The sequence below is a fragment of the Ascaphus truei genome, chromosome 15, assembly GCF_040206685.1.
Source record: "Ascaphus truei isolate aAscTru1 chromosome 15, aAscTru1.hap1, whole genome shotgun sequence".
Lineage (NCBI taxonomy): Eukaryota > Metazoa > Chordata > Amphibia > Anura > Ascaphidae > Ascaphus > Ascaphus truei.
Window position 1 is genome coordinate 40910619 of NC_134497.1, and position 18619 is coordinate 40929237.

An 18619-nucleotide genomic window follows, 5' to 3' on the forward strand; every position below is an offset into this window, starting at 1 on the left:
GTTTGACATCACAGCGCTCGTGCGTGCACCTCCTCCGAATCACGTGGCTGCCACCTGCACTATCCTGTTTGGCCGCCCGCGCACATCTTCGGCTGCCCGCTCGCGCACATCTTCTTGGCCGCCCACGCACATCTTTTTCGCCTGCACACCCGGGGCACTCCCCCGCCCCCCAGTTTGTGCACCGCTGCATTCAATCACAACACCCACACACAATCACAGACAACACACACACAGCACACATACTCAATCACCACACACACACACACTCAACCCCACACAGCACACATACTCAATCACCACACACACACTCAACCCCACACACAACACCCCCCCACACACACACACTCAACCCCACACACACTCAACCAAGTACTCAACCCCACACTCACACACAACCCCATACACACACACAACCCCCCACACACACTCAACCCCCACCCACACACACACACTCAACCCCCCCCCCCACACACACACACTCAACCACACACACACCTGGTGAGTGGGGGGAGTAACTAAGCCTGCTCAGGTCCCCCCATGTGCTGCTGAAAATGGGCGGCTAACAGACAGGAGGAGGAGGGTGTGTCTGTGTGCAGGGAAGGTCCCGCAGCAAGGCCCACCCTCTCTGCAGAGAAGCAGAGAACTGGAAGCAGCCTCTGCACGGAGCTTCTGGCCACCCGTGCACAGCTCTGCCCGCCCCCAGGTTTTCCCGCACACAGCCCACGCCCCCCCTAAATAATCTTGCACCGCCCTAAGGGGGCGCGTCCCCCAGTTTGCGCACCGCTGATCTAGGGAATTAATCCTCATAGAAACCCTGACACACAAAATGTCGGACCTGCATATATGTAAACACCTCCGTTAGAGGTAGACCGTATTTTCTCATCAATTCCTCAAACGACATCAGCTTATCTTTTTCTAATAAGTCTCATGTCTCTAGAATCCCTCTATGTCTCCAGATTTCAAAGCCCTGACCCTGGAAACCTGGCAAAACCCTGGATTACCGAACAGGGGTGTAAGTGTATGGATGGAAAAAACCTCCTGTGGCGCTGAGGCAAGGATGAGGATATGGTCGTGGATAAAGTTCTTCTCTTTAGGCAATTACCTCAAGAAAGGAAGACAAGACATGCAAAAAACACTGCAATAGTGCATTACCCAGGGACAAAATGGATAGATTAAACAGAGCAATTTAATATAAAACAATTAAACAAAAAATAATAAAATGACATACATAATATCAATATAAAATTTTCATATAAACAACGTGATACCTTACAGATATTAAAGATATTAAAGAGACACCATATCAGGCCTGGAACCATTGGAGAGAAATGTCAATATACTATTTAATATTTGCAACAAATTGTTTCAAATTGTTTCATTTGGGGCACCCCTGTCCTGTCCCATTCTGAAATTGTTATCAGATTCCTCTTCCCCCTTGGAATCTTCAGAGTGGCTGTTGCCATCTGATAGAAGGCATGGACCCCCTGTAAAAAAAAAACCCTGAAAATCCAAATGCCTCCAACGTTTTATCTAGAAAATCCCATCTTATCCTTTCAAACGCCTTCTCCACATCTAGGCTCAACAACACTGCTTTTGCTTTAGATTTATGTATCTGATCAATCACATTAATAATTTTCCATATGCTATCCGACGACTGGCGTTTGCTCACAAACCCCACCTGATCAGAAGGACTTGGAGAGACTGGAAACTTGGGCAGGTAAATGGCAGATGAGGTTTAATACAGATACATGTAAGGTTATGCATTTGGGAAGCAAGAATAAACAGGCAACTCATAAATTAAATCGGGATAAATTGGGGGAATCCTTGATGGAGAAGGATTTAGGAGTGCTTGTAGACAGCAGGCTTAACAATAGTGCCCAAAGTCATGCAGGTGCTGCAAAGGCAAACAAGATCTTATCTTGCATTAAACGGGCAAGGATGGAAAGGAAGCAAACATAATGATGTCCCTTTACAAAGCATTAGTAAGACCACACCTTGAATATGGAGTACAATTTTGGGCACCACTCCTTAGAAAATACATTATGGTACTAGAGAGAGTGCAGAGAAGAGTCACCAAATTAACAAAGGGGATGGACAATCTAACTTGAGGAGAGGCTAGCTAAATTAGATGTATCTACATTAGAAAAGAGGTGTCTAAGAGGGGATATGATAACTATATACAAATATATTCAGGGACAGTACAAGGAGCTTCGAAAAGAACTATTCATCCCAAGGGCAATACAAAGGACCCGGGGTCATCCCTTAAGGTTGGAGGAAAGGAGATTTCACCAGCAACAAAGAAAAGGGTTCTTTACAGTAAGGGCAATTAAAATGTCGTATTCATTACCCATGGAGACTGTGATGGCAGATACAATAGATTTGTTCAAAAAAAGGTTAGACATCTTTTTAGAAAGGAAAGGTATACAGGGATATACCAAATAAGTAAACATGGGAAGGATGTTGATCCAGGGAGTAATCCGATTTTCCAATTCTAAGGAGTCAGGAAGGAATTTATTTTTCCCCTTATGAGATATAATTGGATGCCTTTGTCTGGATCAATAAGTATAGATATAGGATAAAGTATCTGTTGTGTAAATTTAGCATAGGTTGAACTTGATGGACGCATGTCTTTTTATAAACACATCTACTATCTAACTATGTACCCAGAGATTAGTACACAAATTGAAGACTCGCTTAAAAATTATTATCCTATTAACAATAGTTCTGTAGAATCAATAGCACATAAGGCCACGGTAAGAGGACAACGCATCTCAATAGCATCACACAGAAAGAGAATTTTAAAAAAAATAACATTTAACGGAAGAAATCGTAAAGTAAGTATGTGAACGTCATAGTAGCTGGTTAGCCTTAAACATGCCTGGCTTTAGAGATAGGTCTCTCCCCTGTGTGTATCCTCTTGTGTTTGTTCAGGCTGGATGACACACTAAATCCCTTCCCACATTCCCCACATACATACAGTCTCTCCCCTGTGTGTATCCTCTTGTGTATGCTCAGGTTGGATGACACACTAAATCCCTTCCCACATTCCCCACATACATGCGGTCTATCCCCTGTGTGTGTCCTCTTGTGTATGTTCAGGCTGAATGACACACTAAATCCCTTCCCACATTCCCCACAAACATGCGGTCTCTCCCCTGTGTGTGTCCTCTTGTGTGTGTTCAGGCTGGATAACACACTAAATCCCTTCCCACATTCCCCACATACATGCGGTCTCTCCCCGGTGTGTGTCATCTTGTGTTTGTTCAGTTGGGTTAACTGTCTAAATCCCTTCCCACATTCCCCACATACATATGGTCTCTCCCCTGTGTGTATCCTTTTGTGTATGTTCAGGCTGGATGACTGACTAAATCCCTTCCCACATTCCCCACATACATACGGTCTCTCCCCTGTGTGTATCCTCTTGTGTGTGTTCAGGCTGGATGACTGACTAAATCCCATTCCACATTCCCCACATACATGCGGTCTCTCCCCTGTGTGTATCCTCTTGTGTTTGTTCAGGTTGGATGACCCACTAAATCCCTTCCCACATTCCCCACATACATACGGTCTCTCCCCTGTGTGTATCCTCTTGTGCGTGTTCAGGTGCGATAAGTCACTAAATCCCTTTCCACATACCCCACATACATACGGTCTCTCCCCTGTGTGTGTCCTCTTATGTTTCCTCAGGCTGAATATCTGACTAAATCCCTTCCCACATTTCCCACATTCATACGGTCTCTCCCCTGTGTGTATCCTCTTGTGTTTGTTCAGGCATGATGACTGACTAAATCGCTTCCCACATTCCCCACAAACATGTGGTCTCTCCCCTGTGTGTGTCCTCTTGTGTGTGTTCAGGCTGGATAACACACTAAATCCCTTCCCACATTTCCCACATACATACGGTCTCTCCCCTGTGTGTGTCCTCTTGTGTTTGTTCAGGCTGGATGACACACTAAATCCCTTTCCACATTCCCCACATACATACGGTTTCTCCCCTGTGTGTATCCTCTTGTGTTTGATCATGCTGGATAAGTCACTAAATCCCTTTCCACATTCCCCACATACATGCGGTCTCTCCCCTGTATGTGTCCTCTTGTGTGTGTTCAGGCTGGATGACACACTAAATCCCTTCCCACATTCCCCACATACATACGGTTTCTCCCCTGTGTGTATCCTCTTGTGTTTGATCATGCTGGATAAGTCACTAAATCCCTTCCCACATTCCCCACATACATACGGTCTCTCCCCTGTGTGTGTCATCTTGTGTTTGTTCAGGTCGGTTAACCATCTAAATCCCTTCCCACATTCCCCACATACATGCTGTCTCTCCCTTGTGTGTGTCTTCTTGTGTATGTTCAGGCTGGATAACACACTAAATCCCTTCCCACATTCCCCACATACATGCGGTCTCTCCCCTGTGTGTGTCATCTTGTGTTTGTTCAGGTGGGTTAACCGTCTAAATCCCTTCCCACATTCCCCACATACATGCGGTCTCTCCCCTGTGTGTGTCATCTTGTGTCTGTTCAGGTGGGTTAACCGTCTAAATCCCTTCCCACATTCCCCACATACATACGGTCTCTCCCCTGTGTGTATCCTCTTGTGTGTGTTCAGGGTGGATAAGTCACTAAATCCCTTCCCACATTCCCCACATACATACGGTCTCTCCCCTGTGTGTATCCTCTTGTGTTTGCTCAGGCTGGATAAGACACTAAATCCCTTCCCACATTCTCCACATACATGCGGTCTCTCCCCTGTGTGTGTCCTCTTGTGTGTGTTCAGGTTGGATAACACACTAAATCCCTTCCCACATTCCCCACATACATATGGTCTCTCCCCTGTGTGTGTCCTCATGTGTCTGTTCAGGCTGGATGACACACTAAATCCCTTCCCACATTCCCCACATACATGCGGTCTCTCCCCTGTGTGTGTCCTCGTGTGTGTGTCCAGGCTGGATAAGTCACTAAATCCTTTCCCACATTCATGCAGTCTCTCGGTCTGTGTCCTCTTCTGTAGGTTCTGGTCTGATAACCAAGTCAGACTCGTCCCACTTTCTCCAAGATCTTTTCCTGTGGCCGCTGCTAATACATATATTTTGGAATGAGAAGCAGTTACATTGTTTATTAATTGCCTTGACTGGTTGAAAGATGCATTTTCTGTCATATTTATTGGAATGTTGCAAGATTGTTCTGTCCTCATCTTTTCCATATTCTCAGCTGGGTGTTTGAACTTCAGATGTTTGAGGAGGTAATCCTGACTGCTAAAAGCAAGCTTGCAGTGTTGGCATGGGTGGATTATTGGTGCTTGGCTTTGTACTAGACGAGACAAAAAAGTTACTGTTACACAAACTGTCTTACAAAAGGCCATGCAGGAGAGGTAAGTTGGCATATCACAAAAAGTTCAGGACAAAAATAAAACTGTAGATGTACATTGTAAAAATGAAGGGTTTAGCACAACATGTGCAGCATTAGGGCCGGGAGAGCAGATGTAGTGGATCATACATTTAATGTGGATCCTTATATAACAATTTAAAAGGAAATCTCACTAGCTGCAAAACGCCAATTAAAGTGGCAGAAATATTTTCAAATCCTCTGATAGATAGTAAGTCGATAGTTTCAGTTGTGAAAGTATAATTAAAAAATGTTTGTACAATGAATATAATACGTGTCTCATTAGACGCTCACATATCAGTCCCCGGGTGTTCCCGTTACCGCACCATGTACCAGGTCTCTAATAGTTATAGGATGACCAACTTTCTGCTAAATCTCCAGTGTTAAATCAGGAACCAAATGCCCAATTATTGTACTTGACATTGTAGATGTTATTCAGACTTAATTAAGCTATACCAATATCATCCAGTGACTTCCAGAACTGTGTTAATTGTTTTATACAATTGTTTAAAGGTTTTTTTTTTTAAGGGAACAAGGAGTCTGTTACCGATTCTCCCCCATACAAACATTGCATTTTATTAAACACTATGATATATATTATCTTTATGTGTGTGTGTGTAAACATTGCATTTGATAAAACACTATGATATAGATATAAATATAGATACACACAAAAAAAAATTGTGGTGTACTTGATTAAGTGCCCCTGCGGCATGGCTTATGTTGACGAGACCACCGTAAACTCAAGGAGAGGGTGAGCCAGCACCAATCAACAATCCGGTGCCATGTACAATACCAGCCGGTAGTCAGCCCATTTTTTGTCAGGAGGGTACAGTATCAGCCAGCTATGGGTGCAAATAATAGACCTTGTCTTGAAACCAAGACGTGGGGGCAATAGGGTTGTTATCCTTAAAAAACGTGTGGCCTTCTGGATACCCGTGTTGGGGACATTACAGTACATCCCCATGGTCTTAATCGTCATTATGACTTGATGGGTTTCTGAGGATTGGACTTTGTATAATTAAAGGATGCCTGTGTTGGTTGGTTGTGGTGTGAGGCTATCTGGGAGAGTGGTGTTTTATTACGTTGCTACCCCATGTGTGTCAACCATTACAAGTATGCTCCTCTTAGTCCTTGCACGTGCTATGTGAACCCGCTCTATTTCAGTGTTTTCACGTGGTCTATTATTTGAATTTACCGTCTATCTTCGTGTGTGTCTGAAGGGCTCTATACAGTACAGTTTGAACCTCTTGTCTGTGACTACACCCAGGCTACTGATGTGGTGTTTGCCTGTGTGATTTTGTTCAGCTCCTCTGTTTTGGACTTTTTAATATTGCCTTGGAATTTTTGACTGTTCACTCATTTCACAGGCTTCTTTTGTTTACCATGTCCTGTCTATTCTCCCCCCACCACACCCCCTTTATTCCCTCTGCTTATTTACTATTTATGTGTATTTATTGTACTTTTTTAAAATTTTGTTTTCACTGTTGGTTGACTAGTCAGTTAGGGATGTTGTCTTTTTGTGTATATATAGGGACTATGGCATTTTGTGGGGAACACACATTTAGAAGGTTCTGCAAAAGGTTCCCTTATACAGTACATCTAATATTCTAGTTTAGAGTAGAAGGAATTTTATTAGTTCTTTCCTTGGGCAGTGTACGATCTGTATATTAAGGGAAGCTTATGCTAATTTGTGATCAATGCACATGCTCTGTGGTGCTGGTCAGACAAGTAGCATACAGGTTACACAGCTGTTTTAGGTTGGGTGATTATGACTTTAGTGCCTTTTGTATGTGTGTTCCACCCTATATATTCTGTCCCTGCTTCATTGACAACACAGAGCTTGAGAAAAGACCTTGTGGTCTGAAACGTACGTCGCTCTGGAGTTTTGGTGATTGCTTGATGATTTATTGAGATTAAATAATCCTTTTTCTATTGAGTGTGCTGCAGACTTCATGTTTTTGTTGAGAGATATCTATCTATATATAGATTATATATTATTTATATGCAGTTTATTGCCCATTATATACATAGGAAAAACAGGGCCAAAGCCAGCCTGGGGTAGGTGATAAAATATTTGCGGTATTTCTGCCGTTCATCCTGTTCCAATAAATATTGGAACTTGATGTATGGCAGTTTTGACTTGAAAATGCGGTATTATGCCTGGTTTGATCAGATCCGATGCTTTTAACGGGTCAGATAAAGAGTGCTTTATTTTTGGCGCTGCAACGCTGATTCATTGCACGCTAATAATAATTTTTATGGGCGGTAATACGGCATTTTTGGTTACCGCAGCTTGATGTATCCGGCCCTTTCACTCAAGTCAGGTTTAGTGATATTAAGTTCTAGTTGACCAGTAATGGTGTATGCAGATCTATCAATATTTGCAGTTTAACATCAGTAATAAGATAATAGAGATGTAAAAACCACACAACACACAGATTCCTGATTACCTTGTGCTGGCACATTACTTTTCCACAATGTACCACACTTGATACCAAGCTCTTTCCCATATTCATCTCCATACCAGACCAGGAGCTCTGTGTGTGGGGGGAGGTCTGTGCAGGTTCTGTAGTAGATTTTCCTGTGGTCCTGCAACGTCACAAGGTTCTGTTCTTCCTCGTTTCTCGCACAATTTACAAACCTAAAATTGGGACAATTAGTGAGGTCTCAAAGTAATGTCTATTTTATAAAGGAAGAGCTGAAAAAAGATACAAGTTGTTAATAATGTGACTTGCCTTTTCTTTCTTCTCTACAGCTTTTGAGGTGAACAGAAGTTAATGGAGAGCAATGTATATACGATGGCTCACTTGTATGTACCCACAGTTTGAAAGTACTGGGAGACACAGGCCACACCAGCGACTACTTTCTAACTACTTTAAAAAAAACAACAACAAAAAACACCTGCAATTAAAAAGTCCATGACAAGATGACAAGTGCCACAAAGGTGAGTTTTCTTCTGGTGGAACTAAACAGAAACAGAAAGTGGGGTTGCTATAACAAGGTGACCACTTTTTAAGCTATGGGATACCAGGAAATTATAGGTGTTGCAGTTGTTCTGAAATAGCCTTTGCACTGGAGATACATTCTGTCACCCACAAACAGGTGCCGATATAAAAAGCCGATTTATTAAACACAAAAATGTAATCAAGAAAGGTACCGATCCGACCATCTGGGCACAGCACTGTGTCCAACACAAGCATACTATAGCAGCCACGAGAGTAATGGGCATAGAAATAGTTCCACCGGGAACTATGTTTGCTGTGCCCCCCCCCTGCTCTCCTTCGTTGTGCGCGCGCCGCCCCCCTCCTACCTCGCGCGGCGTCACATGCCGCACCGGGGTTGTGTCACGTGACCCGCAGCGTCATTTGACGTCACGTTAGCAAGACAACCGTGACGTGTCCTGAAGACGGCTGAATCCCGGTAAGTAGAGGTTGCAGAGGCCTTGCGCGGTCCCCCCAACATTTAATTTAAATGCCTTGGGAAAGATTGTGGGACCTCTGCAACCGTCCGCGACCCCCAAATAAAATCTCGTGCACCGCTGCCCTGCATTGGGACACTGCATTATTAAGACGTGAAGCTTACTGGATATTCCATCTGCGTACCAGTAATAGAGGTGGACTTATCAAGCAGCTTAATCTGAAGTTCTTTCTTGACAAGCATTCATTTTTATTTTTCAGAAGTGGATCGGCGCCCTGACACCTCCGTCCTCTTCATCTTTTCATATTAACTGGAAGTCTTAAATATGGATCCAGAATTACGTAAGCTGTTTGCTGGTTCCATTTCAGTGTTACTTCCCTTTGTTAGTCTTTTATGTTTTATGTTAGTCTGTTTATGTTGTTAGTCTCGGGTTCTGTCTTTTACAGTTTCTGTTCACTTTAGTGTACTGTTTATTAAGAGATTATTGTCTTGTTTGTATAATAATGTCACCTCTTTATGTTTTTAATGGTATTTTTCCTGCCACTTTGGGGATGTCCACAGGGACACTGTAAATGGGATTGGATCTTTATTTCCCTGATGTGAGGTAAAGCCTTTTTGCCTTGATACACTCCGCTGCCTGAATGCTACGATCAGCCATTGTTAGGCGTCCAGTTGCCATGACAGTGGAGGAGGGACATGCTCCGTCTGTGGGCGCATGCGCTATGCGTCCTTTGCTTGCCGGCACACATGCACTGTAGGCCGCTTGAAGCCTGTGTATTCGACGCATGCGCGGCAGCTCCCTGACTAGCCTGCGTGCTGTGCACATGCGTGCTCATGGTGGGTCTATGCCCGGAGCGCGTGCGCGGAATGCGTTATGCGCATGCGCGGTGTGCTACTGGGTGATTTGCTCTCTCTGCTCATGTGCGCACCTCCGTGTCAGAGCTGTGATGTCATGGGAGATGCAGCAATGGCTAAGTGAAGGTGAAGAAAACGGCGCTAACTCTATTTGTGTACACTTGTGTTGATACAGGCAGGACCATCTACCCGAGAGGGAGCTCTATGCTAAGACCCTTACAGCGCCTGCAAACACCAAAGATTGGGACTTGAACAACACACCCAAGAGGGAGCCCACGAGGGGTAAAAGGCCTAGAAGACGGCGTTCACCGCCGGAGGTGGAGAGCCCCAGAGAGTGGTGGTCCACACAGAGTCACACCGGAGGAGGCGGGTGAGCCTGAAGCTAACAACTTTCTCTCCTTAATCACAATGATTGTGATACATGCTTAAACCACTTGTTTTTATTGTAAGTGTAAATTTTTAACCCCATAAAGTCGAGTTTTTTATTATAGTGGTCTGCACTATGGTTATCTTTTCTTTTGCATACACATTGCTGCTGAGCTGAGAGTTGGAGACTCCACATCCCTGGTTGAGAAATCCTTCCAGCAGAGACCATAGTGTGTCAAAACCGCTTGATTTTGACTTATATCTTGTAAGTAGGCAACACATATGAGCCAAGTTTGAACATAGGATTTATACACCAGTTTAAAAACTGGCGGCACTTAGATTGTTTTTTGTCTTCTGTTCTATTTCCTGGATTACAACTGGAGATGCAGCATTGGCACCATGGGATACCTGTAGCGAGGTAACAGGTGAGTACATGGAGTATATATATACTTCACTTGGGAGGCCTGATGTTTAGCCCTCACCTTGACAAAACTGCTTATGCAGTCAAAACGTTGGAATTGGATTTGCTAATAAATCACCCTTTTTGCCATACCGTGTGCCTGGTTGCTTCCCTCCTGCTCCGTGATTCCTCTGGGGTAGTACAGGATCTCCCCCATCTCCACGAGCACCAGCAAATTGACGTTATTTCTGCCATTATCGTGTTCTGTAACCCTCTCTGCATTCACTTGTATGTACCCACAGTTTGAAAGGGATGGGAGCCACAGGCATCACCAGTGACTACTTTCTTATTACTTAAAAAGTGTAAGGAATCAGGGAACACGTCCCTTGCGGCGTGTTCCCTCCTTACCTCCCGAAAGTACCGCCGCCCGTGCATGCACCCCCGCTCCAGTTAAAGAGCGCGCGCGTACCCGCTCCAATTCTACTGCTGCCACGGAGCTAGACTCCGCCTCCTCTGACGCATCCCGCCACTCTAGCGCGCGGCGCACGCGCGCGATGTCACCAAACGATCCCCAGCTGCGTGTCAAGCACCGATTGCCCCTTGACTCCTGTGAACCTATCCCTGTCTCCGCTGGGGCCGAGCCTCTGCTCCGCCCACTCTGCTATTGGTTTCCTGTTCCTATTTATATCCTGTTCCTGCACTCAGTCAGTGCTCACCATAATCCCTTGTAGCTCAGTGCTGTCTGGTCTTGTGCTTGGTTCTCGCTCTTATCTTTTCAGTCTCCACGTTCCTGACCCGGTCTGTTTGCGTACCTCCTCTGGATCTCGACCGTGGCTACCTCTCCACCACGCTTACCTCTATACTCCCTGGACTCGGCTAACAGATACTGACTACGCGGCTCTCTCCTCTCCCAGACCATTGGCTTACGGACATGACTACTCTACCATCTCTAACCCAGGATCCGGCAAGTACCCAACTAACCCTTCTCTGCAGCCCAGTCCCGGCTACGCTCAATACCACACTCCGGGCACGCCCCCGCTGCTGTGGGTGTGTGGTGTCTCTCCTTCCCACCTTAGTACCGGGGTCATGTCAGGTTTGCGGGAAGCACCAGCGTTACAAAAAGACACGGTTGTAATTAAAAAGTCCCCGGCACGATGACACAAGTGCCACAAAGGTGAGTTTTCTTCCGGTGGAACTAAACAGAAAGTGGGGTTGATGTAACAAGGTGATGTAGCAGGAACGTGTTCCATTAGCAACCTGAGCGTATAACAGGCCCTGGACTGATTTGGAAACTGGACTATAGAAAAAGCCTTGAGCCACAGTCTAATGAGGTAACAATGTCGGTTTGGGCTTGAATAAGAAAACTAAAAAAGTGGAACCAGCCCCTGTAAGAAAAGTGTAACATTAAGCTCAAGTTCAGGGTCATGAACATATATGATCAAATACAGAAATGCTGTTTAAAGCATAAGGCTTGGGCTATGCTCCCCGCTGGCGTGCTGAGGCTCAGGGAAAGCAGGTGCTTCCCCTGGCCTTAGACAGCGCGCCGTCAGGGGGCGTGCCGGGGGCGGGCCAGTGACGTCACGGAGCTGGTTCACCCTCATTCGGCGAACCGCTCACGTGACCGGCCCTGCGCTCTGGCAAGCGGGGAAATGTTACATTTCCCTAAGACCTACGCTTCCGCACGCTTGCGGAAGCGTAGGCGAGCCCCTAAAGCCGCTCTCATTGCGGCTGTAGGGGCTCAGTGCTGAGCGGAAGCGCGCCTCCGCCAGCAAGCAACAACCATGGACGAGGCCTAAAAGGAGTCAGTATGAAAAGGTATCATGCCGAGCACACTTCTGAGGAAGGCAGGCATGGCCTTGATGTCTCTGATTTAGAGAAGGAGGGCATCATAATATTAAAGCAGGAGAATAAAAAGGTGAGAGCTCACATGAAGTCTTAGGCTAAGGCCCTGCTCCCAGAGTCAGCGCGCCCGCACTTCAGACAGGCGGGGCGCTGACATACACAGACCGCGATATGCGGTCTGTAGGGAGCGGGAGGTTTGAGCGGGAGGAGGGGCGTGGCTTGAGCGGAGGGACCCGCTACTCTCCCCCCCCCTCCCTCCATGGCTCGGGTAAGTAAAGCAACACACACACACACAGACAGATGCAAGCACTCACGCACACACATACATACACACAGACAGGCACGCACGCACTCAGACACACACACAGACAGGCACTCACGCTGCTGTCACTCCACACTCCTCCCCGCTCCCCGAAGCCTCTCCTCCTCCCGAAGCCTCCCCTTCCCATTGGCTCACAGCCACAACACGTGACGCGTCAACGCTAGGGAACACCATTCTCTTGTATCCCATAGCGGCTGACGCGCCACAGCGTGTAGTAAGCTGTGCAGCCAGGGGGGACCGGGACCGGCTCCGCAGGATTCCCCTGCTGGTGGGGAACTCGCGTGTGGCCGCCCGCGCCACCGAGCGCAGCGGGACCGAGGCCTCAGGCTTTGTCCATAGTGAAAGCTTTGTCCATAGTGAAAGCGAGTGTAAGCGCTACTTGCCTCGCGCGAGCTTTCCTCTCCTGTGACGTGTGGACTGTAGGTTTTAGAAAGCGAGCGAGGGGTTGGGCGCGTCATGACGTGGGGGTGGGCGCATCATGACATGGGGGTGGGGTGTGTCAAGGAAGTGTCATACATAAGAACACGCCTTTAGCAAATAAGAAAATGCAGAATGCCATGCAATTTACAGAAGTATTCTGCAAACATATATACACTGTAATGCATGAAAACATGCCCTGTTAAGAAAAATCCTGTGCAGTTCCTTACATCCCCGATAACCCATTAACTTTCTATAAATCCTGTGCTGTTTCTTGCAGCCCGATACCCCCTTTAACTGTCTATAAATCATGTGCTGTTTCTGATAGCCTAAATAACCCATTAACTTTCTATAATCCCCATGCTGTTTCTTAAATCCCGAAAACCCCATAAACTTTTTATAAATCATGTGCTGGTTTTTACATCACCGAAAACCCCATTAAATTTGTATAAATCCTGTACTGTTTCTTGCAGCCCTATAACCCCATTAACTTGTTAAAAAAAATGTATAAATTGTGATGCATTGTACATTAAAAACATTTCTTTTATATAAAATGTGATGTACTACAAAAAAAAAAAAAAGAAACAATGCTAATAATGGACAATACATCAGAAATTTCTCTCCATAAATGATCATTGATATTTCTGTCATGGTATGAATTAAAAGTTCACGTCTGTAAACCTCAGAAATCATTTTTAATGTGTCAGTCTTTGTAAATAATATTTGGGGGATCTGTGGAAGATGGGATTGTAGAATAAGATCTTTTAAGACCAAGTGCCAAAGTTTCCTTATAACTTTCTTGATTACAGAGCCCCCTGCTACCTCATACAGAGCCCCCCCGCTCCCTCACAAAGAGCCCCCCCCCTGCTCCCTCACACAGAGCCCCCCCTGCTCCCTCACACGGAGCCCCCTGCTCCCTCACAGAGGCCCCCCCGCTCCCTCACACAGAGCCCCCCCTGCTCCCTCACAGAGGCCCCCCCGCTCCCTCACCCAGAGCCCCCCCGCTCCCTCACCCAGAGCCCCCCCCCTGCTCCCTCACACAGAGCCCCCCCCTGCTCCCTCACACAGAGCCCCCCCGCTCCCTCACACAGAGCCCCCCTGCTCCCTCACACAGAGCCCCCCCTCTGCTCCCTCACACAGAGCCCCCCTGCTCCCTCACAGAAAGCCCCCCCCTGCTCCCTCACACAGAGCCCCCCCCCTGCTCCCTCACACAGAGCCCCCCCTCTGCTCCCTCACACAGAGCCCCCCCTGCTCCCTCACAGAAAGCCCCCCCCTGCTCCCTCACACAGAGCCCCCCCCCCGTTCCCTCACACAGAGCCCCCCCCTGCTCCCTCACACAGAGCCCACCCGCTCCCTCACAGAGACCCCCCCCGCTCCCTCACACAGAGCCCCCCCCGCTCCCTCACAGAGCCCCCCCGCTCCCTCACACAGAGCCACCCCGCTCCCACACAGAGCCCCCCCCGCTCCCTCACACAGAGGCCCGCCGCTCCCACACACAGAGTCCCCCGCTCCCTCACACAGAGCCCCCCCGTTCCCTCACAAAGAGCCCCCCCGCTCCCTCACACAGAGCCCCCCGCTCCCTCACACAGAGCCCCCCCCGCTCCCTCACAGAGCCCCCTCCCCTTGCTCCCTCACACAGAGCCCCCCCTGCTCCCTCACACAGAACACCCCCCCCTTCCTCACACAGAACCACCCCCCGCTCCCTCACACAGAACCACACCCCCCCGCTCCCTCACAGAGCCCCCCCCCGCTCCCTCACACAGAGCCCCCCCTGCTCCCTCACAGTGGCCCCCCCGCTCCCTCACACAGAGCCCCCCCGCTCCCTCACCCAGAGCCACCCCCTCACACAGAGCCCCCCCCATGCTCCCTCACACAGAGCCCCCCCTGCTCCCTCACACAGAGCCCCCCCCATGCTCCCTCACACAGAGCCCCACCCGCTCCCTCACACAGAGCTCCCCCCCGCTCCCTCACCCAGAGCTCCCCGGCTCCCTCACACAGAGCCCCCCAGCTCCCTCACACAGAGCCCCCCAGCTCCCTCACACAGAGCCCCCCCTGCTCCCTCACACAGAGCCCCCCCTCTGCTCCCTCACACAGAGCCCCCCCTGCTCCCTCACACAGAGCCCCCCCCTGCTCCCTCACACAGAGCCCCCCCCTGCTCCCTCACACAGAGCCCCCCCCTGCTCCCTCACACAGAGCCCCCCTCTGCTCCCTCACACAGAGCCCCCCCTGCTCCCTCACAGAAAGCCCCCCCTGCTCCCTCACACAGAGCCCCCCCCGCTCCCTCACACAGAGCCCCCCCCTGCTCCCTCACACAGAGCCCACCCGCTGCCTCACACAGAGACCCCCCCCGCTCCCTCACACAGAGCCCCCCCCGCTCCCTCACACAGAGCCCCCCCGCTCCCTCACACAGAGCCACCCCGCTCCCACACAGAGCCCCTCCCGCTCCCTCACACAGAGCCCCCCCGCTCCCACACACAGAGCCCCCCCGCTCCCTCACACAGAGCCCCCCCCCGCTCCCTCACACAGAGCCCCCTCCCCCTGCTCCCTCACAGAGCCCCCCCCTGCTCCCTCACACAGAACACCCCCCCCTTCCTCACACAGAACCACCCCCCGCTCCCTCACACAGAACCACACCCCCGCTCCCTCACAGAGCCCCCCCCCGCTCCCTCACACAGAGCCTGCCCCAGCTCCCTCACACAGAGCCCCCCCCGCTCCCTCAGAGCTCCCCCCCCGCTCCCTCACACAGAGCCCCCCCTGCTCCCTCACAGAACCCCCCCATGCTCCCTCACCCATAGCCCCCCCCTGCTCCCTCACACAGAGCTCCCCCCCCGCTCCCTCACACATAGCCCACCCCTGCTCTTTCACACAGAGCTCCCCCCCTGCTCCCTCACACGGAGACCCCCCCTGCTCCCTCACACAGAGACCCCCTGCTCCCTCACACGGAGACCCCCCCTGCTCCTCATACAGAGCCCCCCCCGCTCCCTCAGAGCCCCCCGCTCCCTCACAGAGCCCCCCCCCGCTCCCTCACACAGAGCCCCCCCTGCTCCCTCACACAGAGCCCCCCCCATGCTCCCTCACACAGAGCCCCACCCGCTCCCTCACACAGAGCGCCCCCCCGCTCCCTCACACAGAGCCCCACCCGCTCCCTCACACAGAGCCCCCCCCATGCTCCCTCACACAGAGCCCCACCCGCTCCCTCACACAGAGCGCCCCCCCGCTCCCTCACACAGAGCCCCACCCGCTCCCTCACACAGAGCGCCCCCCCGCTCCCTCACACAGAGCCCCACCCGCTCCCTCACACAGAGCTCCCCCCCGCTCCCTCACCCAGAGCCCCCCGGCTCCCTCACACAGAGCCCCCCAGCTCCCTCACACAGAGCCCCCCAGCTCCCTCACACAGAGCCCCCCAGCTCCCTCACACAGAGCCCCCCCCCGCTCCCTCACACAGAGCCCCCCCTGCTCCCTCACACAGAGCCCCCCCTCTGCTCCCTCACACAGAGCCCCCCCCATCTCCCTCACAGAAAGCCCCCCCTGCTCCCTCACACAGAGCCCTCCTCTGCTCCCTCACACAGAGCCCCCCCTGCTCCCTCACAGAAAGCCCCCCCTGCTCCCTCACACAGAGCCCCCCCCGCTCCCTCACACAGAGCCCCCCCGCTCCCACACACAGAGCCCCCCCGCTCTCTCACACAGAGCCCCCCCCCGCTCCCTCACACAGAGCCCCCCCGCTCCCTCAAAGAGCCCCCTCCCCCCGCTCCCTCAAAGAGCCCCCTCCCCCTGCTCCCTCACAGAGCCCCCCCCTGCTCCCTCACACAGAACACCCCCCCCTTCCTCACACAGAACCACCCCCCGCTCCCTCACACAGAACCACACCCCCGCTCCCTCACAGAGCCCCCCCCCGCTCCCTCACACAGAGCCTGCCCCAGCTCCCTCACACAGAGCCCCCCCCCCCGCTCCCTCACACAGAGCCCCCCCTGCTCCCTCACAGAACCCCCCCATGCTCCCTCACCCATAGCCCCCCCCTGCTCCCTCACACAGAGCTCCTCCCCCGCTCCCTCACACATAGCCCACCCCTGCTCTTTCACACAGAGCTCCCCCCCTGCTCCCTCACACGGAGACCCCCCCTGCTCCCTCACACAGAGACCCCCTGCTCCCTCACACGGAGACCCCCCCTGCTCCTCATACAGAGCCCCCCCCCGCTCCCTCAGAGCCCCCCGCTCCCTCACAGAGCCCCCCCCCGCTCCCTCACACAGAGCCCCCCCTGCTCCCTCACACGGAGCCCCCTGCTCCCTCACAGAGCCCCCCCGCTCCCTCACACAGAGCCCCCCCGCTCCCTCACACAGAGCCCCCCCCCGCTCCCTCACACAGAGCCCCCCCTGCTCCCTCACACAGAGCCCCCCCTGCTCCCTCACACGGAGCCCCCCCTCGCTCCCTCACACAGAGCCCCCCCGCTCCCTCACACAGAGCCCACCCCTGCTCTTTCACACAGAGCTCACCCCCCTGCTCCCTCACACGGAGCCCCCCCCTGCTCCCTCACACAGAGCCCCCCCCTGCTCCCTCAGAGCCCCCCCCGCTCCCTCACACAGAGCCCCCCCTGCTCCCTCACACAGAGCCCCCCCTGCTCCCTCACACAGAGCCCCCCCTGCTCCCTCACACAGAGCCCCCCCCTGCTCCCTCACACAGAACTCCCCCTGCTCCCTCACACAGAGCCCCCCCACTCCCTCACAGAGCCCGCCCCCGCTCCCTCACACAGAGCCCCCCCCCCGCTCCCTCACACAGAGCTCCCACCCGCTCCCTCACACAGAGCCCCCCCTGGTCCCTCACAGAGGCCCCCCCGCTCCCTCACACAGAGCTCCACCCCCCTCCCTCACCCAGAGCCCCCCCGCTCCCTCACACAGAGCTCCCCCGCTCCCTCACACAGAGCTCCCCGCTCCCTCACACAGAGCCCCCCCCTGCTCCCTCACACAGAGCCCCCCCCTGCTCCGTCACACAGAGCCCCCCTCTGCTCCCTCACACAGAGCCCCCCCCTGCTCCCTCACAGAAAGCCCCCCCCTGCTCCCTCACACAGAGCCCCCCCCTGCTCCCTCACACAGAGCCCCCCCCTGCTCCCTCACACAGAGCCCCCCCCTGCTCCCTCACACAGAGCCCCCCCTCTGCTCCCTCACACAGAGCCCCCCCTGCTCCCTCACAGAAAGCCCCCCCCTGCTCCCTCACACAGAGCCCCCCCCCGCTCCCTCACACAGAGCCCCCCCCTGCTCCCTCACAGAGCCCCCCCGCTCCCTCACACAGAGCCCCCCCGCTCCCTCACACAGAGCCCCCCCGCTCCCTCACACAGAGCCCCCCCCGCTCCCTCACACAGAGCCCCCCTGCTCCCTCACACAGAGCCACCCCGCTCCCACACACAGAGCCCCCCCGCTCCCTCACACAGAGCCCCCCCGCTCCCACACACAGAGCCCCCCCGCTCCCTCACACAGAGGCCCCCGTTCCGTCACAAAGAGCCCCCCCCCCGCTCCCTCACACAGAGCCCCCCCGCTCCCTCACACAGAGCCCCCCCCGCTCCCTCACACAGAGCCCCCCCGCTCCCTCACACAGAGCCCCCCCTGCTCCCTCACACAG

The 18619-nt window shown here is 52.2% G+C and overlaps 1 protein-coding gene across 1 annotated transcript in view; it reads right to left on the reverse strand.

The window, feature by feature from the left end:
- Positions 1 to 1188: 1188 nt before the first annotated feature.
- The window catches only part of LOC142466851 (uncharacterized), a 34818-nt gene continuing 17387 nt past the window's right edge, over positions 1189 to 18619 (reverse strand). Inside the window, exons 2-3 of the mRNA XM_075572370.1 lie at positions 7841 to 8031; positions 1189 to 5312 (exon numbers count right to left, since the gene is read on the reverse strand). Of these exons, the coding sequence (XP_075428485.1) occupies positions 2869 to 5205 (2337 nt within the window). The 5' untranslated portion in view covers positions 5206 to 5312; positions 7841 to 8031 and the 3' untranslated portion in view covers positions 1189 to 2868. The remainder of the gene's footprint in view (positions 5313 to 7840; positions 8032 to 18619) is intronic.